The 25,888-nt window shown below is 37.3% G+C and overlaps 2 protein-coding genes across 2 annotated transcripts in view; one reads left to right on the forward strand and one right to left on the reverse strand.

Annotated features, from left to right (window-relative positions):
* LOC129270931 (dihydropyrimidine dehydrogenase [NADP(+)]-like) overlaps positions 1-2,630 on the reverse strand; it is a 33,624-nt gene extending 30,994 nt beyond the window's left edge. Inside the window, exon 1 of the mRNA XM_064106925.1 lies at positions 2,201-2,630. Within this exon, the coding sequence (XP_063962995.1) occupies positions 2,201-2,239 (39 nt within the window). The 5' untranslated portion in view covers positions 2,240-2,630. The remainder of the gene's footprint in view (positions 1-2,200) is intronic.
* A 10,371-nt stretch (positions 2,631-13,001) lies between these two features.
* On the forward strand, positions 13,002-25,341 carry LOC129271542 (alkylsulfatase-like). The gene is made up of 6 exons (XM_064106926.1): positions 13,002-13,086; positions 17,466-17,668; positions 19,802-20,061; positions 21,224-21,363; positions 22,260-22,415; positions 24,172-25,341. The coding sequence occupies exons 2-6, from the start codon at positions 17,496-17,498 to the stop codon at positions 24,337-24,339; spliced, it is 897 nt and encodes a 298-aa protein (XP_063962996.1). The 5' UTR covers positions 13,002-13,086; positions 17,466-17,495; the 3' UTR covers positions 24,340-25,341.
* The last annotated feature ends 547 nt before the right edge of the window (positions 25,342-25,888 follow it).

The following is a 25,888-nucleotide window of genomic DNA, read 5'->3' on the forward strand; positions in this document are numbered from 1 at the left end:
AATGATAATTACAGATAAACATGAGGGTTGCTTTAAACTGTCAAAGCGAATAACATACACTAACAAATATGTACAGTGTAAATCGGATTACCTTCACAATTTTTACTTTAGGCCTAAATATTTTCTTTGAAGTGCAAAAATTCAAATCATGATCACACAAAAAATACAAAATACAAAATGTAGTATGACAATGCTCTTTAAAAAATGTATTTTTAAATTCTTGCTCTAAATTAAAAAAAATACATGTATGAGGATCTATGTCATCTGAGATAAAATAAAATATCTTATCTCCATTAAAATCAGTGAGATAAAGCAATATCCAATTAGAAGTTTACATCTCGTTCAACCAATGAAAATCAATTCTGCCAGGTGTGGCATAGGAGTGAGATTGCTTCAATTGATTGACTTCAAATACTCTTGCACTATGCGCTAGCGTGTCTTTACAGAGATTTCTTTACACAAATGACAAAACGCTCATCTTTTTGTCGATGTCAATACTGCATCATTACAAGCATCATTTCAAAGACAATATTAGTCAAGAAAAGTCTTATGAAATAATTCCTAATTCCACAGGAATAATGCCAAGGTGTTACTCTCAATAACAAGTAATGCGCCTCTGGCAGTCTCACCTGCATCATGCGATCCAATATAACAGCAGTGCTGGCTTTGAAAACTACTATAAAATAATTATTCACAAAAAACACCATTTATGATGTACAATACTATGTTCATTGACAATAAATTACATTTGACCTTGATCATGCAACCCAAGACTTGTCAGTGATACTTGATTACCCCTATATCCACATTTTATAAAGTATATCTATAAACTTTGAAAGTTATGACAGCAATCTAATAATTACCTCCAAAATGGCCAAAGTTCATTGAACTTAAACTTGCATGAGATGTTCAGTGATACTTGATTACTCTTATGTCCAAGTTTTATGAACTCGATCCATACACTTTCAGAGTTATGATGGTCATTCAACAGATCCCCCAACATGGCCAAAGTCCATTGACTTTTGACCTTGGTCATGTGACCTGAAACTTGCACAGGATGTTCAGTGATACTTGATTACTCTTATGTCCAAGTTTTATGAACTAGACCAGTAAACTTTCAAAGTTATGATGGTAATTCAATAAATACCCCCAACTTGGCCAAAGTTTATTGACCTTAAATGACCTTTGACCTTGATCATGTGACCTGATACTTGCACAGGATGTTCAGTGATACTTGATTACTCTTACATGTATGTCCAAGTTTCATGAATCAGATCCATAAACTTTCAAAGTTATGATGGTAATTCAACAGATACCCCCAACATGGCCAAAGTTCATTGACCTTTGACCTTGGTCAGGTGACCTTCAATTCGCAAAAGATGTTCAGTGATACTTGATTACTTTTATGTTTTATGAACTAGGTCCATTCTTTTTTTTAAAGTTATGATGTCATTTCAAAACTTAACCTTTGGTTAAGATTTGGTGAAATGGTGTTGACGCCGCCGCACTCTGCTATGCAGGTGAGACAAAAATTGAAATCAATATTTTTAGTTTCTCCCATTTTTAATTTATCACATTAACGTTATATTGTCTACACCTTCGAGAATGGACTGGACAAGTATTGGAGATGTGAACCAGTGAACTTCAACAAGTTCAATGCCGACCCACCAGGACATGATCCGGCCAAGTAAAGAGAAGGAATTTGGAACTGAATACTAAGTGATAATAAATGACTTTGTTCAGTATATTCCCTAAGTACCGTAAGTAAAATACAGCCTTTATAAGCAAAGCTCAAAAAACAGTGTTTAATAATAATTAATATACTAGCCGTGTTACTGTTGTTATGAAGTGTTTACTGTTAATCAAAAACAAAAAAAGTCTATCAGACATTATCACTCATGATTATTGGATTGGAATGGACAATAGTCTCTCTGCAACATGGGCAAATATACAGCAGTGAATAGACTAGTGACGATTCCGACAACATTCATCAACAACGTCAAGCATCATCGACAAAATGGTTCGTGCATGCTAGCCTGCCACGACTTCTACCACGGCACGTATTGCACGCAGAAAAGACCCCCATCACCGCGCTAGCATTGCATCGCCCCGATTTCACTGCCAGCTTCACGCCAGTGCGATGCGGAGGCGGAGCTCCACAACCATAACACACTTTTAACTATAAATCATGTCAACTTACCTCAATGTCAGCAATATCTTTGGACAACATTCGAGACATGATTATTATACGATACGTTCTTTCAACCAAAAACTGCACAAAATTCACAAAAACTGTCGAAATTTATCACGAAATAAGAGCAGACTAAGCCTCTTGGCCTGAGCCTCCCTCATCGATCGTATACAAGTACTGTATACGAGATGGAGATGGCCTCATTTCAAAGATTAATTGAGGAGGAGATCCATCTTCGTGAAATTAAATTCGGATAAATCTTGGCAAAATAATGATATAACTAAATCATATCAGTCAGAAGCCCCAGTTTAAAAAAAATATCGTGTGTTAGGAGTTCAATAATTGCCATTTGATTAAGCCCAAATTTTACAGAAATAATTAATATAACTTTGAGCGACTTAATTTAAGCAACGCTATACTCATCGATTTGTCTCTTTTTGGAATTGGAACAGAGCCAATATTTTGTTGACGCTGCTGACGTCGTGCATTTTGCACGTTGCCTTGAAATTATCAGTGGCGTAATAGGTGAAGAGCGAAGTAAGCGAGCGAAATTTAGATCTTTTTATCAAAGAGCTGATTTTTGACATATACCGGTACATGCTCTATTCAATATGTACCATCATATTTCACCCTCTCCCTTCATTTGCTCTCTTTTACTTGTTTCAATGGTCGTGAATATGGGGGGGGGGGGGGGGGGAGGTCAATGGCCCCAAGTCCCCGGCCCAACCCCCCCCCCCCCCCATCTGATATCAACACAAGATCTATCAGTTACCCGGGATCAGTTATAAGAATTCCGGTAAGATGAGGATCTGTAAATTGGGATATTCAGAATATCATATTCTCCCTGAGCCGCTGTTGTAGATTCTGAGAAAGATTTACGTATATTTGAAAAGGGAATTATTGATTTTCCAGGTTCCTCTCCCAGACCGCGGCAATGTTGCATAAAATTACCATTATGGTATGACGTTGCCATTCGATGGTATCTTGCATGGGCCGCTTGATTCTGATGATCATCGTTACCATGGTAGTTACCATTGGATGGCAAAATTGCCGTCTTATAAAAATTTATGCAACGGGCTCAGAAATATAGGCCTACTGACGTACAGATGGGGCGGTTTTGGAGCCATCTCCCGCCGGGTCGGTGACCCCCCCCCCCCCCCCCCATTCCCCCTCCCCTAGCAAGACATGCTTGAAATCTTCATTGCATTGCTTAATTACTTATATAATTGCTTACTTTTTTAAGTACATGTAGGTGGTGTTTGTTGGTGAAATCTGCAAGTTGTCGCGGCGTCCCATGGCGACACTAAACTGACCAAGCCCTTCAGTCCTTTCTAAAATCTTGTATGATTTCATCCTTTTGATAAATAAATGGTCGCAGTTTGATACGTACACGCTGCTATTTCATTTTTCTTTCATCATAACGAGGTATAGTGTATTGGCTTTGCCGAGGGTGGATCATGCAAATTTTCATATCGTTAAAAAAAATCGTATCAAGTCTCTCTCCCTAAAACAAAACCAAACAAAACAGAGGCGAATTGGTGAAAGTTTGATGGAAATTGGGGGGAAGGGTACTATTTGCTCCTATACATAAAATGACTAAAATGGCAATGCCACCTTTCTCCAAAAGTGTTAACTCTGAAACATGCGAGAGTAATAAGTAATAAAAGTAATATCATGAGGGTTCGGTATATTATCCCGCAAAATAGGGGCTGTTAAAAGAGCGGTAAAAGAGATTTGCATAATGTAATCAAAATATGCGGTCACTGTTACATAACAATATTATTATAAAGACAGCTATACTTGCCAAAGAGTTCCAATGTAGATTGACTAAAGTTCTGTAATCAGTTCATTAGCCTAATCGATACCAAGCTTGAGTGACGCCCTACTGATGATTTCAATTAAAAATGTGACTGTATCTGTTACCATGGTTATTGGTGAGGGTCGTTGGTGGATGGCACGTTAAAAAAAATAGCGCGATAAAAGGTGTCAAGAGATGGCGCTGTATCAAAACGCAAGACAAACAGGATTCATGATATTTCTCTTCAATAAATTCAAACCTAAAAACCATATTTACGTATTCAACCAGTAAATTTCCAATTCTTCTACTGCCAACTCGTCTACTGATCTACCTTCATTCAGTCTAATGCCATTCCACCCATCAACAATTCGTATAACAAAAATGATGGTCCAATGACCATTTGGTCCGGGCATTTGGTCCAATCATCACCAATTCGTCTCATAACCAGATGGTCTAAAACCCATTTTATTTTAATTCAGTTCGCCCAATTAAAACTTCGTCAAATTAGACCAAATGGTATATGGGCTATAATGGCTATTGGACCAACTGGATTATGGACGAACTGATGGTACACCTAGACGAGTTGGTAATTGGACGAATAAGGACGAATTTATGAGGCGCTGATTGTACCAATATTATATAGAACAATTATTTGTTATATAATCATTATTTATTAAATAATAACTATTATTTATATATAATTTACATTTTATTTGTAAATAATTACTATTATATAAAATAACATTTCTAATTATTTATATATAATTCCAAGTAATACTTCATTATTTGCAAATAATAATAGTTCGACATTCCATTATTTATAAATAATGATTATTTGTTTTTCATTATTTATAAATAATGATTATTTGATTTTCATTATCTATAAATAATGATTATTTTTTTTCATTATTTATAAATAATGATTATTTGTTTTTCATTATTTATAAATAATTTTTATTTGTTTTTCATTATTTATAAATAATGATTATTTGTTTTTCATTATTTATAAATAATGATTATTTGTTTTTCATTATTTATAAATAATGATTATTTGTTTTTCATTATTTATAAATAATGATTATTTGTCTTTTATTATTTATAAATAATGATTATTTGTTTTTCATTATTTATAAAAAAAATTTATTTGTTTTTCATTATTTATAAATAATGATTATTTGTTTTTCATTATTTATAAATAATGATTATTTGTTTTTCATTATTTATAAATAATGATTATTTGTTTTTCATTATTTATAAATAATGAAGTATGTAGTGTCATTATTTATAAATAATGAAAAACGAAAATCATTATTTATAAATAATAAAAGACAAATAATCATTATTTATAAATAATGAAAAACAAATAATCATTATTTATAAATAATGAAAAACAAATAATCATTATTTATAAATAATGAAAAACAAATAATCATTATTTATAAATAATGAAAAACAAATAAAAATTATTCATAAATAATGAAAAACAAATAATCATTATTTATAAATGATGAAAATCAAATAATCATTATTTATAAATAATGAAAAACAAATAATCATTATTTATAAATAATGGAATGTCGAACTATTATTATTTACAAATAATGAAGTATTACTTGGAATTATATATAAATAATTAGAAATGTTATTTTATATAATAGTAATTATTTACAAATAAAATGTAAATTATATATAAATAATAGTTATTATTTAATAAATAATGATTATATAACAAATAATTGTTCTATATAATATTGGTACAATCGGCGCCTCATACGAATTGGCATCAGACCAATTGAAAATAAACAATTCTATCGATCGTTCTTGTTATAATATCACCAGTGGCGTAACAGGGGTCGGTGGCCAGGGGGGGGGGGAGGGGGGAAAGAGCAAAAAAATTCCAGGTCATAATCATGGAACAGGCAATGGCGTCATAAGGCAAAAATTTTGAGGGGGGCGATATATGGAGTTTTGGGCAAAAAATATATATATATATATTATAAATGCGAGAAAGCGAAGCGAGCGAGCAAAAATTTTGACATTATTTTTTTATTGCAAAAATCAAATTTTGTGATAGATTTTGACATAATTTTGTACGCCACGGTGTACAGGATTCTTGTTATGATTGTGCGCATCAGGGCAAAGCTCTATATTATGCTCGAGGGGCCCCAGTATGGCGCTCGTGGCAAGAAGTAGCTTAATATAAGTCCCGAGCGAGCGAAGCGAGCGAGATAAAAAATATTACCTTTTCATGAGAATCTAACATGAAGATAGATTTTGACGTGATATTCAGAAAAATATTATACACTTTTCCTTTGCTTTTCTTTCTTTCCGCCTTTTTTTTTTGGTTGTAGAACTTTTGGGGGCCATGGTCCAAACTCATCCATACAACAGTGCTTTATGAGTGGGGTCCGGGATGGAGTCCCGGAACCTCTTGATATTAAAGCCATTTAACCTTACAGATGGCCACTAATTTTAATCAAATTGCGTGTATATTTATATAGCTTTCACACAACACATAAATTCAGTGCAGTTGTGTACCGTAATCATCCAAATACTTTGAGGGGGCACACCATAGCAAATGTGGGAAAATTTGTAAAAAGTCGCCAGCGAGCGAAGCAAGCCAGAAGAAAAATGGCCTTTTGAAATGAAATTCTAATGATAGATTTTTACATCATAATAGCAAATATCATGTCATATATTTTTTTTCATTCATCTCATTTCGATGCCTCCTTCATTTTCTTTTATTCCCCCTTGGCTGTGGAACCACCCCCCCCCCCTTACGCCAGTGCTTCAACGCAAAGCTTATGCAGGAAGGGTCCATATAGGGGCCCGTTATAGAGCCCTTTAAAGGTTACAGATGAAGAGCCCCCACTGCACGGGGTCTTGACTCTTGGGCAGAGCCCCCGGTAGCTTTGGAGATTTAGCAAGTTTATGATAGCCTTTCATACGAAATAATATCATCCATCTTTCTTTCTTCCCGCTCGTTATCTTCAATCCTCAGCAGCCCGGTAGTAATTTCTTGTCCCCTTTCTTTATTTTCCAATTTAGATTTTGCCTCATTCCATTCTGCCATCATTTCCCGCTTTTGTTTGCCTTTTTGTCATCTTTAATTTATTTCCCTGTCTTACTAACCATGCTAATGTATTTGTATATCGGGGGAAATTGTTCTTTCTCACATGTTCTTCTTTCCTTCCTTTTCCCAAGTTCTTTCCGTTTTCCCTTTTTATTTTTTTTTCTTATAGTTTTCTCTTCCCTTTCCTTTTCATTTCCCCCTTCCTTTTCCCCCTTTCCTCTTTTTCCCTTTCCTTTCCCTTTCCCTTAATTTCTTTCTCTTCCCCCTTATTTTTTTCTTTTTCCCGTTTTTTTTCCCCGGTGAACTCCGCCATCAGGGGGGGGGGCAGCTTGCCCACCTGCCCCCCGCCTGTTACGCCACTGAATATCACACGAAACGTCCATGCAATGTAATTGCAAACTATTTGACCTCATTCTCATAAGCTTGTCAGAGCATGGACCTAGGTCCATGGTCAGAGCATGTTAAACATCAACATATATTCCAAGGCCGGTTCCAATTCAAAGTTTGAATACTTTGCATTGCTAAATAAAATTAAATTCTGCGTATAGGGCCTAATAATACAACATGAGATGTGGTCAACAAAGCTTAATATATTCTATAATGGACAGAATTTACACTCATAATGTCAAATTGAAAAAGTAGTGCCCCCCCCCCCCTCCTCCCCCTCACCTCGCATCTCTCCTCTTCCTCTCTCTCTCTTTGTCTTTTATCCCCATATCTGTTTGTATCTCATTTCTTTTCTGTTACTAGAATTCGAAAACAGGGGGGGGGGCAAAATCTGAATCATTTTTGACGGTCGTGAAAGGCTGTTGGGTGGTTTGGATAGTCCCCCGCTGTGTGGACAATAAGCCTCGTGAATAATCATGAAGATGGAAATAAAATTATTTTTTCCACCAAGAGATGACCGACCTGTATATTCATTAATCCACTCTCTCTTAATCTCCCGTCCCATCCCCTCTCCTCACCCTTTACATTGATCTCGTTTTTTATCTGTGTTTCCTCTATTCCTCTCAAATTAATGATTCCATTCACAGGATAAAATCTGCTATCAACCCATTCTCTCTTGCTCTTCACCCTTCCTCTTTCTACGTTTCACTCTAAAACCAAGGAGATATCACTCTCCTTGCTAAAACACAGCAAAATCTGAATCATTTTTGACGGTCGTGAAAGGCTGTTGGGTGGTTTGGATAGTCCCCCGCTGTGTGGACAATAAGCCTCGTGAATAATCATGAAGATGGAAATAAAATTATTTTTTCCACCAAGAGATGACCGACCTGTATATTCATTAATCCACTCTCTCTTAATCTCCCGTCCCATCCCCTCTCCTCACCCTTTACATTGATCTCGTTTTTTATCTGTGTTTCCTCTATTCCTCTCAAATTAATGATTCCATTCACAGGATAAAATCTGCTATCAACCCATTCTCTCTTGCTCTTCACCCTTCCTCTTTCTACGTTTCACTCTAAAACACAGCAAAAACTGTGGTGTTAACCGGTGTACATAGAGGACCACACCATTTATTTTACACTGGTGTTAAATTGACAGAGTTACTTTAACACCTATAGGTGTTATTGCAACACCTTTGGTTATTACATTTACACTCTCTGGTGCAATATCTAGGGTGTAATTTTGTGGTCTTCTATTAACACCAACTGGTGTCAGTTTTAACACCACAGTTTTTACAGTGAAATTAAAGGGTGTGAATTACAGGGATTTAAAATAATTCTTGCAGGTGGACTGATTGTCGTTAATATAAGGACCGGTCGAATTCTGGATTTTGTTTTCATCCTTAAATTTCATTTTTAAAATCTTAAAGAATTTAAATTTAAATCCCTCGAGATTTATTTTTTTTAGGATTGAAACTGAATCCAGAATTCGATTGGTCCCTCACTACGCTATACGGTCCACCCGGATGTCCCGGGGGGGGGGGCACTCAGTATATAATGCATAGTGGGTATGTGCCGCGGAGGGGACCCCCATTTTCACACTCAAATTTCCGTTCCGAGGCATAGCATTTTTGTCTTATTGAGACAAAAAACAAAGAAAGCCGCTCCAAGGCATAGCAATTTGTTCTTATCGAGAAAAAAAAAAGAAAGAAATCCGCTCCAAAGCTTCGCATATTTTTCGTTACGCCGTTCCGGTCGCATTGATCCGCTGCAATTTTGGTGAAAAGCGGCCGCCGAGCGCTGTCCGACCATCGTCTCTGCGCTAGCGCACCCGGCGAAGGCCGCGCTGGATGCATCATGCACGCATGCCCGTTCCATAGGGGTACATACGCACGTACTCGCACGCTGGCGATCCGTTCCAAGGACCCCCGTTTTCACAAAATTGTAGTTCCGAATTCCGTTCCGAGGACCCTCCTTTTTACAATAAGCCCGCTCCAAGGCCCTCGTTTTTTGTCTCGCCCGCGGCACACCCCTACCACTTTTTTGGTCGAGTGCCCCCCCCCCCGGGCCGGATGTATCATTCAATCCCTGCAAGATAGAAGTGCCGTTCGAGGGCTAACGCCTTAAAAAAAAAACACGATATACTCGGCCGCTTCAGCCCTTTTCCACGCAGCAAAAACTCGGCAAAAACTGAGTGTTGGGGGTGTTCACCGAATTAAATATACAGAACTATACCAGTCATTACTCCGGTGTTTAAAGTACAGTGTTAGTTCAACACTTCATGGGTGTAATTACAACACCTTTGATTGTTACTTAAGTAACACTCTTTGGTGTTATGTTCAAAAGTGTAATTTTAAAACCGATGGGCGATGGTCACAGAACTTTATAACGGACACAGCGGACGATCAAAATTTCGGGGGTGGCTCTATCCGTTTTCATCCGCTCCAGAAATAAAATGGACAAAATTAGCGGGAAAAAAATTGAAAACATAACAGAAGAGAACGGAAGTGTGCAGTATCTGATAGCGGGGATGTTAAACGGATGTTCATCGGAAGCTTATAGCGGATGGAAGTGGGGGAAGTTGACGAAAGCTCAGAAAGTGGTTACGGGGGGGGTGGGGTTGATTACTTTACGAGATGCATACACTTTCTATTTCCGTGCTATTATAACCATAGGCGGATCCAGGGGGCGAGGGGCCCAGCCCCCCCCCCCCCCCCCCCCTATTGGCGGAGCAAAAAAAAAGAAAAAAAGGGGAAAGAAATAAAAAAAGAGAGAAGAGAGAAGAAAAAAAGAAGGGGAAACATAAGAGGAAGACGAGTGAATAAAATAAGATGAGGGGAAGACTTTGAAAATAATTTAATAATATTTCATGACAATAATAGAGTACAAAATTTTCGCTCGCGCTTCGCCCTCGCATTGCCTTTTAGGTGATTTATATATCTTGCTCAGTATGGAGCTTAAATATCAAATTTTGAAGTCATAATACAAAAACATATTTCAGCTCGGAAATCGAACTTTAATTATTTTGTTTGATTTACAAATTGATTTTTAAAAAGTGCTCTGTAAAAATTTATCTTTTATCTTCTGAATATTAACATTTTATGCTCGCACTGCGCGCTCGCAAAATTTGATTTGTCAGGTACCTATTATATTCCTTTATTCCATAAAGTTCTCAAATATCCCTATTCAGGTCGAATTGTCAAAACGTAACAGCTATCCGGCAGCGCTGCACGCTCGCATTTTGATTGATGATTTGATATGTATATCTCAATATTAATTCTATAACAAACTACTTAAAATCCCCATTTCATGACAGTTTATAACAAAAATTCCGGCTCGCGATTTGCGCTCGCATTGATTGTTGAAAATATATTAACTAATGCATCTTGTTCATAATTACAAAAGTGCTTTAAATATCAATTTTTCAGGCCATAATAAATTAAAAGATTTCGCGCATTCATCAGGCTTATTAGATTAATAAATAAGATATTAATTTAATAATCACATTGTTACTTTTTCAGAATGGAATATCGACAAGTTTAATCTCCCGCTTAGGAAGATAAATAGGAAGATATAGTTATCATTTTCATATGACGATGTTCTTAGAATGTTCTTAAAATGTCCCTGTCCTATGTCAAAACTCAAAGTAATAATCAGATAATAGTGAAACATATCAGATCTTTTTTTAACTGTGAGTCATATCCACCTCACAATTTTCCTACAAAGTGCTTGTAATACAGAGCTTAAATTTACCCTTTTTTCAGGTCGGAATATCAAATATCTTAAGCTCGCGCTTCGCGCTCGCTTTAATGATTTTCATCATGAAAAAAGGAATGCCCAGATTCTAGGTCGAAATCTGAAACACGCGCGCGCACGCATGTTTATTCAGATACGCAGCTTGTTCTCTATTTAAATCATTATAAGCCTATATCAAGTTTCAGATCAGAATATCAATTTTTTTCTGCTCACGCTTTCTTTGTGCTCGCATTATCAATGTAGGAAGATACCAACATTTTTTTCATGATTTACAAAACATGAAGAGAGTGTCCCGTTTTTAGGTTTGAAATCTCAATTTTTCTGCTCGCGCTTCGCGCTCGCATCAATTGTGTGGTTATATACTTATACCGTTCATGATTACAAAAAGTGCATAGAACGTTAATTTTTTAGGCCGGAACGTCAAAAAAATTCAGCTCGCGCTCCGCGCTCGCAATATTTAATCATTAAAATATGTATCGTCTTAATGGTTAACTGCAAAACGTCCTTAACAGGTCCCTTTTCGACAAGGCCAGAACGCATTATTTAAAAAAAAATTATGCTCGCGCTTCGCGCTCGCAGTAATTATCTAGTTACATAGCATCTTGTTCAGGTTCTCAAACATTGCCCATAATGTTCAATTTTAAGGACAAAATACATGAAATTTCAAAATTGTCTAGCTCGCACTTCGCACTCACACTGTCTACGTAGGGCTTATGAAATTAGTACACATTTATGTTTTTTATAAGAATAAAGCTAAGAAATTACTGTTAGGACATGGGCGTTTTGCCCCCCCCCCCCCAAAAAAAAAAAAAAGAGAAAAGGAAAGGGATAAGGGTGAAATGTGATATTATTTTCCAAGTATTATATTAAAATCTATCACGGACTTGGATTTTTGTAATAAAAATGTCAAAATTTTTGCTTGCTCGCTCGTAACTTATTAATTTTACGCAATACGCCTTATCGAGCCCCCTCAAAATATTTGGCTCATTACGCCACTGGGACAACCCCTTCAAAGAAACAAACTTTGATAATAAAATAAATCAACTTTGAGCGGCTGATCGGGGAAAATATGGAAGAAAAAAACCTTGCTTTTCCTCCCTCTTTCCGTTGTTCAGCTGCAGTGGATTTGAGTTGCGATGATGCCCAGAGGATGCAGAGAGAGGATACAGCGGACGTTTGACGGATGATAACGGACATATGGGACGTATATTGCGGATTTACATCGTATATACACGGCGGAAAAGGGCCGTTCTAAAAGTTTTGTGCAGCTCAAAACTTTTTGCACAGATGAAATCACAGTAGACGGATATGGTCGATGGATAACGGGTATGCAATGAGTACACAACGGATCCAGCGTTTTCCAACGGATGGCAACTTTTTTTAAATCTTTTTTTTTTTACGTTTATCCATTTTGCATCTGTAAGTGCAGTTAACACCTCAGTTTTAATATGTACCCTTTCGGATCTTTGTATTTTTAGAGTGTCAGCTCTTTTATCACCCTCTCATTCGAATAATCATTATAAAAATAAAGAAATAAATGAAAGAAAGCTGACTAATCCATGGAATTTAATGCTTTCCTCATATAGCAACTGAGCTATATACGACAAAAATTATTATCGGGCCTTTTCAGTTAAAGTGGAGATAATGGCTCAGCTGGCCTAACACTAGAGCTGGGACTCGAACTCACAACATTTCATTTGAGCCCAATGCTCTTACCATAGAGACCACACGACCCCCCCCCCCCCTTTTTTTTTTATTTTTTTTTTATTTAGCAATTGGATGTTTTGACGACATCATCATTAGACTCTCACTCTGGCAGTCCCTGGCTCTGCTGCAAAAAATTGAAGTCATCTCACATTCCGGTTTCTAAAAGTGAATGTCGGTAAGCATACAATTTATCGTATATATATGATGATAAATAATATAGCTAGCTATTTTATCGGGTATTGATATAATTACGACCGATTTACATTTACTGCTGTCATGCCCAGGTGACACGGTCGATTTTCAGTTTGAACCACTTACTAATACTATTAGTATTATTACACTCAGTCCCAAACATGCATAAGCGTGTCTGTCATGCCTAAGTTAGTAGTCATAAAAGTAAGAACTTTAAATTTAACTGTAAACTTTAAAGTTTAAGTTAGGCTAGGCAATGGTACTAGATTTGTGCTGTAGACATGTGTCCAAAAAGTCAATATGTGAGTTGGCCTCCAATTTTCTTTCTATTTTGAGTGAACAATGTAGTTAAAGTTAAACTTAGCGACATCTGATTCTGAGCACTCTAGGCGACACCCCAATACTTACCCGTGCTAATAAACTGGGACTCCACTCACGCGCGTTTGGGCCTCCCTAGCTTAGAACTAAGCACTAATATCACCTTAAAAACTAAATCTACAAGGTATGTATAATCTATTTATAAATTTAATAATGTTTAATCGGTACTCACCGGTTCTTTTGTTGCATTTTCAGACCATTTCTCACAATTCTTCGTAAATATTTGCGGCAAATTTTGTCGCCATAGACAGCTTAGCGTCCATCTTTATTGATAAATGGAGCGCCCTTTACGATAGTTGTTAATGCCGCGGAGAAATCGTTAGGCATTTTGGCCTGTGTTCAAGGCGTTCTTTCTGTTTTATTTTTATATTGAAGATTGTGCATTTGTTGAATAGCGCCGTCTACGTCAGGTATGAGATCGAGTGTATAAATACACTCTTCCAAAATAATTATGATTCCGACCTGGCGCTGTTTAACTTCAATCTCTTTCACCTAAATTCGCGATGAATGCTAGCATTATAAAATATATATTATTAACGTCTGACGAAAAGAATAACCAACCGATCAGCTGACGAGAACGCGAATCACGTGATCTTATTATCAGCTTCGATCGCGAGTCAGAAGAGAGGAGCAGTTGCCCAGAAAATCAGGAAAAAGCCGTGAAAATGTAAGTTCCCCTTCATTTCTTTCAATTTTTTTTATTGCTAACAATGTATTCAATTAGTGAGATCGAAATGTAATGATTAGACAGTACGATAGCTTGTAGTTTTGATAAAATACAAAAATAATCATCTTCACAAAGATTTCTGACACAAAATACTACTGATGTCGCCTATGAGGTCCATACATGTAATGTTGGACCTCATTGGTACTAGGAGTGATTCTGAGTTCTGGCAGTCGAGTTGATCATCATGATTAAAAATTAATTGTGAAGATTATAGATCTAATGCCTTTGTTTTGCTTTATTTGACAATTTTCTGTGTCTGTGTACCTCAGGCGATGGTTCATATAGGCTCCACTACACTTCACTACTGCTGTACCGCTACTCTCAACTCCACCTATCCGAACCATTGGGGACAAATGGAGATCTAAGTTACTCCTCTTTACTCGCTCTAAAAAAACCAGTGACAAATTGTGGCACTTTATGGTAACAAAGGCAACATATCTTGACCAATACATACATTCAGCTTACTCTACCATAACATAAGTAATATTATTAAGAAGAACAAAATTGAAAACAATTGCAGCTATATTGAACTCATACTTTTGTGTACAATAATCCAAAGACAAAAAGGAGGCTGCAAAATGTTAAAGTGTCTGGACTCTGGACGAATCAGGGACAACTCGGACCACGGGACAACTCGGACCGTGGGCAGAGTTGTCCCACCCGTTTCGTGATTTTTTTTCCCACAAATTTGCGTCTATTTTTCCGTCATTTCGAAATTTCTTGAAAAGATTTTCTAGAGATATGGTCTGATGGTAATATTCTTCACTTTCTATTACTTTTTTTTCGCTGAAATAAATAAAAAAATTTAGGCGTTTTTCGACAGATCGCGATTCCCATAGGCGCGCGTGTATTAACTGTGTTGGTGCTCGGCTCAGCCCCGCTCAACAACTGACTTGATTTTGTGATCATTTCTCCTCAAGTTACCACTTTTATCGCAGAAGATGGACTTTCTTGTATTCCATTAACTCCATTTTCTCATCAAAAGGATAAAATTTGGAGTATTTGCACGATTTTCTTAAAGTTTTTCACCTTTTCTCTCTGGTCGTAAGAAGCAAACAACCGATGAACGGTCCGCTGCTCTTCATCGCAATTCTACGTAGCTCGGCCGCCTAAACTGGCGGGGTGGGATTCAGCCCGGAATCCCCAATGGAAGTGGGCGTGCACAGTCAAAGAGCCGAGCTTGACTGAGTGAGAGAGAGTGAACTACAGCTTGAAGCTTGGCGCTGGCAGTGTCGTATACTAGGCTCTGCCTTTTTTTGTGTGTAAATATATATATATATTTTTTTAGTTTTTCTATATTGATTTTCCCTGGTGTAGAGCTTTAAGATTGTAATAATTAAATACACTTTAATTTCTTTGACTGAGTGTGACTGTGGTGTGGATGTTTGAGTTGCACAAAAAATACTTTTACGTGGGTGGGGGCTCGGGGCGATTTCACTCCTGCCCCCGAAATGTGAAAAATATTTGCGTTGTAAATGTGTTGGCATGCCGGGCTGAGGGTAGCCATCAATAAAAAAAAAATTATTTTGGGGGCTTAATTTTTAATCAAATTGATTAATTTTAGGCCTATTTTTTTTTTTATACATTTTATTTTTATTTTTTTATATTGAGTTTCCCTGGTGTAGAGAGCTGAGTTTTAAGTTGCAATAATCAATATGCTTCAATTTCTTTGACTCTGAGTGTGACTGTGGTGTGGATGTTTGAGTCGCACAAAAAATACTTTTACGTGGGTGGGGGCTCGGGGCGATTCACTCCTGCCCCCGAAATGTGAAAAAATATTAGGGGTGTAGCTGTGTGGGCATGCTGGGCCGGGCTGAGGGTAGCCATCAATAAAAAAATGTTTCATTTGGGGGCTTACTTTTTTAATGAAACTAATTATTTTTAGGCCTATTTAATTTTTATATAAATTTCATTTTTATTTTTTATATCGAGTTTCCCTGGTGTAGAGAGTTGAGTTTTGGAGATGATGAGAGGGTCGAGGAGGTGAGGGATGGCGATGATGAGAGGGATGAGGATCTTTGATGAGAGGGGTGCATGGAGATGGAGAGAGATTAATCAAGTATCAAATTGGAGCATATTGATTATTGCAACTTAAAACTCAGCTCTCTACACCAGGGAAACTCAATATAAAAAATATTTAAAAAATGTAAAAAAAAAATTAATAGGCCTAAAAATAATCAATTTGATTAAAAATTAAGCCCCCAAAATGAAAAAAAAATTATTGATGGCTACCCTTAGCCTGGCATGCCAACACAGCTACACCGCCAATATTTTTTCACATTTCGGGGGCAGGAGTGAATCGCCCCGAGCCCCCACCCACGTAAAAGTATTTTTTGTGCGACTCAAACATCCACACCACAGTCACACTCAGAGTCAAAGAAATTGAAGCATATTGATTATTGCAACTTAAAACTCAGCTCTCTACACCAGGGAAACTCAATATAAAAAAATAAAAAAATATATATATATATTTACACACAAAAAAAGGCAGAGCCTAGTATACGACACTGCCAGCGCCAAGCTTCAAGCTGTAGTTCACTCTCTCTCACTCAGTCAAGCTCGGCTCTTTGACTGTGCACGTCCACTTCCATTGGGGATTCCGGGCTGAATCCCACCCCGCCAGTTTAGGCGGCCGAGCTACGTAGAATTGCGATGAAGAGCAGCGGACCGTTCATCGGTTGTTCGCTTCTTACGACCAGAGAGAAAAGGTGAAAAACTTTAAGAAAATCGTGCAAATACTCCAAATTTTATCCTTTTGATGAGAAAATGGAGTTAATGGAATACAAGAAAGTCCATCTACTGCGATAAAAGTGGTAACTTGAGGAGAAATGATCACAAAATCAAGTCAGTTGTTGAGCGGGGCCGAGCCGAGCACCAACACAGTTAATACACGCGCGCCTATGGGAATCGCGGTCTGTCGCAAAACGCCTAAAATTACACTTTTTTATTTATTTCAGCGAAAAAAAAGTAATAGAAAGTGAAGAACATTACCATCAGACCATATCTCTAGAAAATCTTTACAAGAAATTTCGAAATGACGGAAAAATAGACGCAAATTTGTGAGAAAAAAAATATCGTAATGGGTGAGACAACTCGGCCCGCGGTCCGAGATGTCCCGTGGTCCGAGTTGTCCCGACCCCCTCTGGACACCCCACTCCCCATCTTAATCCTTATTAAATGGCATTTTAAGTTATTTGATACCTGCTAGTCTTTAGTCAAATTTTCCAAGAAATTCAATCGTTTGCATTTACTTTCAGTTTCAGCCTGATCACATCTGTGGGCAGTGAATGATATCAAAACTTTTCCAGAGAGCCCAGTTTCACCTGTCCAGAGTGATGTCTGGGAAGCCATACCAACTCAAACCATCTCGTCTTGGAGTTGAGGTGTTCGGTATCGATCTTGCTCAGCAGCAACCGCAGGAAGTGATTGACGAGATAAAACAGGATGTGGCCCAACACAGGTCAGTGAGGTCATCATAACCACTTTCGTGGGTCTCTGAATGGAGTATTATCCTTTGTTCATGGAGAGGCATCTATCATTGTGTCCCCCCAAAAAAAATAAAAAGGAAGGAAGGAAGGAAGGAAAATCCTCTGCGTTGTTGCCCATTAACACATAAAGGAGAATGAAGTCTTTGGCTTTGCTTGGAACAAGTTACCTTGTGTGAAAACAGACAAATCTAAGAAACAAATAATTAGTACTAATGATGTGGACGTCCTCCCATTGGCAATGCAACCAATATGTGTGAGGCCACACTTGTACAACTCCACAATTACTTGTCTCCATATTAATTTTAAACACTTCAGTTTGTGACTTTTATCAAGTAAATCCACAGGTCAAGCTGGTGTTTCATGGGAGGTCATGCACTAGAGGTTTCATAAATATATCATGGACTTGGGAGACTTATACTTGTATTGCCTCAAAAAGCTTAGACAAATTGCCAAATGAATGTGAGGATCTCCATGGCATTATAGTGATTTTTACATTCAAATGCTCTCAACTTCTCCTTTTATAAACCAATTCCTATAGTTTCACCAATTCTCAAAGACTCAAACTCTAATTCATCTTTATATTCTTTGATTTTTCTGTTGTCATACAAGCTAACATGTTCCGGATGTTCATTTTCCTTTACTGTGCACGATGCCAAAAATCTGAGGCAAAGGACTGCTGGACTGTCCGGGGCCAAGGATTTCAGACCTCCGAGTCCAAGGCCACAAATTTGCGTTTTCAACAGAAGCCCTGAAAACATTGAACTCCCTGCTTTCTAATCTGAATACTTCCCCAACACTTACCTCTTTAGAGGGTGACACGACATTAATAATAATAACAGGCATTTATATAGCGCCATCTATCTAGAAATATTTCAAGGAATTAATCCTGCTGGGTACCCATTCACCTCACCTGGGTTGAGTGCAGCATAGTGTGGATGAATTTCTTGCTGAAGGAAATTATGCCATGGATGGGATTCGAACCCACGACCCTCTGTTTCAAAGTCTGAAGACTACTCCACTGGACAACAACACTCCACATTTGCTCCTGAGACAATTGCTATGGGCTTATATTTCATCTAAGAGTCATTTGAAAGGATGAATATGTTTTGGAAAATGTACTGTTATACATATTATAGTCCTCTCAATAAATCATACTCTGATTGACCTTTTGTACATGCAATCAAAGTATTACAAGAAGATAGCTATCATTTTCTTATTATTATTGATTGTAACAATGTTATTAAGATTGAATATCCTATTGTATATCCCACTCTATATAACTGGGATTTTTTTTTCATTTGTATTTTTTGGGGTACAGCTGTAGTATAATGCCAATTTTTATTTTGTTTCCAACTATTAATCATAAACAGAAAACGGTGTGCTTTGAAATACCTGTAGTAAGCACCCTATTAATGTTTTGTATTTGTTATTATTATTTAAGGAGGCGCGATAGCTCAGTCGGTAGAGCGGGGGTTTCGGATTCTGGTGACCCGGGTTCGATTCCCAAGTGGTGCGCTAGTGCCCTTTGGTAAGGCATTTATCCTCATTACCAGGTCCCTCGGAGAGGACCTTAAGCCGTTGGTCCCCTGGTTGCTTGCTCACAGGCATTCGTGCTTTCTTAGCAGTCAGGTAAAACAACCTCGTTATAACATAACTATTACTATTATTATTCCTCTATAACAAGATCAAGTCCGTATTTTTTCTTGAATAACTTTGTTCTAAACAAAAAGCACCAAGTTATTTCAAGTGCAACTCAGAACTTTACACTACTAATGTACGAGAGTCTTTATCAATCTGGTTGTACCAAGATAGCTGCCTTCTGAATGTCGTACATCTGAAGATGAGGAGAGATCTTGGTTATGCAGGCTTCCATTCCCTTCTTCACCATTCCTGAGTGACCAATGATGACTGGTGTGACCTCTGCAATCACGTTCCACATCCTCTTGATCTCAATCCTTAGGTCTTGATATTTGAGCCATTTGTCTATTTCCTTTACAGCAATGTTGATATCTTGGGGAACAGAGAACTCAATGATATTTACTACGTTGTTATTATTATTATTCTTAGTATCATTATTATTACTTTTACTATCATTATTAAAACAGGCTGATGATCTTCAGGAACCAGAGCGTGATCTCTGGGGACCGCCATGTGGAGATCAGCCTCTGGTTTGGAGAGTTAGAGTCCACTTTCTACAAGCATCCCAAATCGCCCCACCCTGATGTCTTTAGAGTGTCTAACGTGGAGAGTGAGGGGTGCAGGGGGGTGGGGCGGACTGGATGGCACATCGATGGAAGCTTTCAGCCGGCGCCATTCAACTATTCGCTCTACTACATGCATGTCGTGCCTAAGGAAGGGGATACAGGTAGATATGAAGCGTGTCCTGTCAATCTTAAAGGTCAAGTCCCCTTCCCCCCCCCCCCTCCCTCTGAAAAATGTTGACTTGTTGAAGAAAAAGAGTAAAATCTAACAAGCAAACAAGCATAACACTGAAAATTTCACAAAGTCAGATGTAAAAATTAGAAAGTTATGACATTTTAAAGTTTGGCTTGATTTTACAAAACAGTCTTTATGCACATTCTAGATAGTCAGTATGCAAATGTCCTTCCTCACATTTGCTTGTTGCCACTCGTCTTTGCTTTCAGTTGATGATATTTGAAAACAAAATCATCAAACTACTGAGCTAGAACGTAAGGTCTCTGCGTTACTTTGCATATTGACCTTGTATTAGCTCATTTCATTACGTTGTGCTGCCTTTGACTGCGATTGTCTGCATTTGTGTAATAGCTGAACACATGCGCAAAATGTGAAGGTGGATTAAAATGAAATCTGATTATCTGAGAATATTTAGTTTAACCAGGGGGCCATTTCATAAAGCTGCTCGTAAATAAACAGCGACTTTTAGAACGACTGGTGATCCTTTATTGTGGTAAATGGTATATTCCTTGGCAACGGTTACGCGCGCAAGAAAGGTTCACCAGTCATTCTTAAAGTCGCTCTTAACTTACGAACAGCTTTATGAAACACCTACCTGGGTCCTCTATTACCAAGGCTAGAGATTGATCGTACGCTCGATTTTTACGATTGATTGTACATTGTAGTCAATGGAATCGATCGTAGGAAAATGTTCTACGATCATTGCTAAGCTTTGTGCTATGGGCCCCAGGAAAGTGTTTCATCAGTATTTGTCACCTGACAAGTTGTCAGATCTGGCCGTATGTGGCCGTAGTTATGAGGGACTGCAGATGTCCATTTTACCTCCATGATTGCATGACTGAACACTGAGTGCACTGATCTCCATGCCACAAATTTAAGCTACTTAGTATTTAACCGAAAGAATGTTTCTTGTCTGTGAATGAGAACCGCATCATGAGAAGCCTCATCGGGCCATCGCCACTTTTTTGTTTTGCCAGAAATTAATTTACCAGAAAGTTGGATGTAGAAAAGAAAGATGTTAATTGGGAGATATATTCCAATTCCAAATGACTGAATTACTCCGCCTCTGTATTTTCTCTGACTGTCTGCAGTGTTTGCCCCTTTGAATGAGATCATTGTTGGTCTTTCTGAGGACCAGCTGGCTCGATGGGAGAGGCTATATATGATGAGTGACAGACGCGGAGGCTCAGTACATCCCCTTGTCTACTCCCATCCTCGGACTGTAAAAAGGGTAGGTCATCCAGCAGTGTCCAAGATTAAAATTTAGAATAATAATTATTATTATTAAAATAATGATAATAGTAGTTTCATTTATATCTATAGCGCTGAATGCTTTTCGTTTCTAAGTGCTTTACATGTACATATTATTACACTGGTCATCAGATCCTGGCATGCACACGATGTATGCACTTTCTCCTCTACCTTTTGAGCATTCCAACAAGAGATCTAAGACTCAGTTGCTAAGCATACTACATCTAGGCTTTCGGGTCTCACCAGGTATCAAATTTACACCTGTGTGGGGAGTGGTAAGGTGTGGATTTATGCTTTGTCAAAGGACGCTAGGCCACGGTGGGATTTGAACACACGACCCCCTGATTGCAAGCCGAGAGTCAGAACCGCTACACCGAAACGCATCCACGAATACAACTACCAGGTACTGAAGACCTACACGAAACTATTCAGGCTTGAATGGTGAACACGTTCAAATCCAAAACAACAACATTAGATGTGGGGCATTACTGAACTTACCGAAGAGCCGAACTTTCCATCTTGGTAGCGTAAAGTTGATTGTAGTGTGGCAAGATTGTTGTGACAAAAATGCATTACAGAACACCTGTCGACATTATCAAACTTCATTCTCCAGGTGTCTGACCACTATATAAGTGATGATGATGGTGATGACGATGATGATGATGATGATGGTGATGGTGATGGTGATGGTGATGATGATGATGATGATGATGATGATGATGATGATGATGATGATGATGGAGAAGATGATGATAATGATCTTTGTAGGAATTATCCTGAGGGATATGGGCTTGATTAACACGCTAAACACCATAATCAGTTGTGAACTATTCCTATCGTTGACTATTCTCCCGCTGTCTCTTGTCTTTCATACAGACACTGTGCTTCCATCTTGGTATGACCGATGCTTTCATATGGGACTATGGTACACCTGGACAAAGGCTGACCAATCCTATTGAGACCCAGGAGATTCTTAATGAGATTCATCATGAGTTTGTCAAGGACGATGGTGCTGTTCAGTACTCACACAAGGTATCAATGATATGTTCATGTTTATATTACATTGGTCCTTACAAGAGGAATTTTTTTTCATATGACTCAGTTTTTATTGATGAAATATAACACAATCAAGAAATCAATTACATGCTATAAATCAAACAGAGTGTTGCAATGTAAAATAGAGGGAAAAAGGGAACAAGAGGAATATTTTTCATATATCATGAAGAAAAGCCATTCAACATGATTATTATTACCTTTATAATGATCATCATCCATTTGATCGTTCAATACAACATAATATTGCACAGATAGTCTTTTACATAACTCTGTATGGATTTTGTCACATTTTGGCATGTCATGTAATATTAGTTACACCCTGCTTGTTCTTACGGAATACGGGAAATATTTATGTTCTGGTTCCATATTCCATGTGAACTCTGGCCTAATGGAATATGGAACCAGAACGTAGATATTTCCTGTATTTCGTAAGAACAAGCAGGGTGTAAAGATTTTATTTCCTTAAGTGTATTCTTATATTATTGCAGAATAAGGGAAATCAATAAAATGCAAAACTCTGCATTTTGAGAGTGATTTTTGAAACGAAGTCATTCATGACATCACAATGATCACAGTAAAAAGAATGCGCATTATGCCATTGAAATTGATGCGGAAATAGTAGTGCGCAGCGGGATGCTTGAATACGCACCTAATACGGTCTTATATTACGTGGTTGAAATCAGCACTGGGCATGCGCGTTCCCCACGTAACAATGAAAACAACATTAAAACAACAACAGCTAAACAACAAATGGGTGATACAGGCTCATATTACCTGTTTCATCTTTGTGACCAAGTAAAATAGGTAAATACGGGTTTGTCTCGCAATCAAATCGACCAATGAGATTACAGAATTCATGAGAAATGTGGCCCACTATTAGATATAAACTCTGATATTGCACATTAAAATCATGCAGACCAAAATATTTATTTTTAATACATGGCAGAAAGGCCTATAATAATACAGTATTCAATAGAATATTACCAAGCAGGGAAGTTTGATAACTTCCCAAAACACCACGTCAGGTTTTGCAAAGACATGGAAAGTCACCGAGGACACTCTTTTCATATTAGCTAGCTGTTAGTAGGAGATATAAAAACTCAGAAATTGCTGCTCTTTCCTCATCAGAATGAATAATCGAGAAAAAAATGAGAGTTGAAAATAGGCTGAACCTAAAAAAAATTGACTACATTGATGGCAAAAAATATTTTGGTAGTTAGCAGAGATAGATCAATAACCCCTAGTGTACTACAAAACTGTCAGGGGCTCAGTGTTATGGTACTTTGTAATTTTGTTTTTTGGAAAATTTCATATGAAATTAATTTTGTATCGTCACTGTCTCCCAACATTCCTGAATGTTTTGGGGCAATTAAAGATGTCAATTTCAGAAATCAGAACAATATCTAATCCATTGCAAAGACTGAAAACTGTGTGCATGTTACCATGGGATGGACTACATGTAGCATTGATAATAATACCTGCATTTAATAACTTAATGAACTTCGAATTTACACTCGTACCAATTCAATTGCTTAATATGTGTTCCAATAGTGATATGTCCTTTTGTAAAACTGCATGGTTATGATTCTTTTTTTTCAATATTAGTAAATAATTATGCAAATATCCAGAATTGGATAAAAACATAGAAATATTACTTACCAATAATCGCATAAAACCCATGACATTTCATGGGACTTTGATTTTCATCTCATTTTCTTTCATCACTTTGCAGTGGCAAGTCGGGGATTTCATAATCTCAGATAATCTAGCCGTCGGTCATGAGGCGACGCCCCAGACCCAGGACTCGGTGGAGCGGGTGGGGCTGAGAGTACTCCATAGGACCACTGTCAAGGGGACGCAACCTCCCACCAAATGCTATCAGCTGGACACACCCACTTAGTGGGTGGGGTCTGTAAGATTTTGGCGGTGTGTTGGAGTTACCATTTCTGAAATCTTAATATGTCAGTGCTAGAATACATGCATGCTGCAAATATAATGAAGATGTCAACACCAAATTTAAGAGGATAAAAAGACAAATAAGGATGGTTTAGGGTTATTTGCATGAATCCATTAAACCCCAAAAAGGAAATCTAGTTGGTTTTTGTTAGAATATTTTTCTTTAAAAATGTTAGCTTTCAAAGTCTCATTTTAGTTTCTTTAAGAAAAATATAGCAAGGAAAGATACACTTGGAAGTAAGTCAATTTCCGTATCATTGTTTTTTTTTAAATTAGAATAACATCATCCACCGTTTCTTTGATGCATTAGAATTAACATTTTCAAATTACTTTAAAACTGTTTCTTTCATAATTCAATCTTTGTTTGCCAGAAAAAACTTTGTGGTTCACATTGAGTGTCTTTTAAATTTATTTCAAAAGAGCGAGAGTCAATAAATTACCATGTGACTTTCCAAAGGCAGTAGCTTATTAGTTGGTCTAAACTTTTGATAAATCATGTAATTGATTTTTTATCATACAAATAATTTTAAAAAAGAAAAGGCATGAAAATTTGCAATTAATCAATTTAAAAAAAGAGAGAAACTTGTACTTTGCTGTTTCAAGTATTGATGAAAAACAAAATTTTGATGTTGGATGTATTTTTTATTGAATAATGACAGAAGCTATTTACAGATATTCACTTATTCTAAAAAATAATTCATGTACTTTGGGGGTTAAATAATTGGTGAAAAAAAACAAATTTGAGGTTTGGTGTCTTTGCAAATGAATGATATGTTGTGCAATAAACTTTTAGAATAGTTCTTTAAAAGTTTTAAAATAATCAGTTTCTCCCTTGCTTTGTAGATCAAAGATAGAGTTCACTTGAAATTGTTATATAACATTATAAGCAGCTGAATATGAAATAAATATTTTCTATACAATAAACAAAGAATGAATGATTTATTGTAAATTATTGTTAGGTGTACCTATCTTTGATATTAGAATTATGTGTGTGATCATGGTGGTGGCGGTGGTGGTGGTGGTGATGATGATGATGATGATGGTGATGATGATGACTTCAGCTCAAATGAATTGTTAATCCAGCAAGCCCTGCATAACTTAATGTTAATATTGCCCTTCTCGATTAAACATAATGTTATTGTTTCCCATCTCAATTTTAATAAGTCAAGCACCGGACAAGAAGGCAGAAGGTCTTGTTTTTTAAGTCTTTGGAATGACTCAGCCAGACCCACGACCTTCTGTTTATGAGGAGGGCACACTACCATTGAGCCACCAATGTCCAATGATGAGGATGAAGGAGGTGGTAGTGGTGATGATGATGGTGGTGGTGGTGTTGGTGGTGATGATGACTATGATAGTGGTGGTGGTGGAGACGATTGTGTCGATGAGGATGATAGTGATGATCATGATCCTGATGATAATTGCGATGATTGATGATTTTAATGAGGTTAGTAGTGATTATGTCGACAATGATGCTGTGATGTGTTGACAGT

The sequence above is a fragment of the Lytechinus pictus genome, chromosome 11 (genome assembly GCF_037042905.1).
Source record: "Lytechinus pictus isolate F3 Inbred chromosome 11, Lp3.0, whole genome shotgun sequence".
NCBI classification, from domain to species: Eukaryota; Metazoa; Echinodermata; class Echinoidea; order Temnopleuroida; family Toxopneustidae; genus Lytechinus; species Lytechinus pictus.

Excerpts from the sequence above, each read along its gene's own strand:
- LOC129271542 (XM_064106926.1), top strand. The coding sequence starts at position 17,496 with ATGATATCAAAACTTTTCCAGAGAGCCCAGTTTCACCTGTCCAGAGTG. Across the intron at positions 21,364-22,259 it reads ATCCTCGGACTGTAAAAAGG|ACACTGTGCTTCCATCTTGG; the intron begins GTAGGTCATCCA and ends TCTTTCATACAG. Across the intron at positions 22,416-24,171 it reads CTGTTCAGTACTCACACAAG|TGGCAAGTCGGGGATTTCAT; the intron begins GTATCAATGATA and ends ATCACTTTGCAG.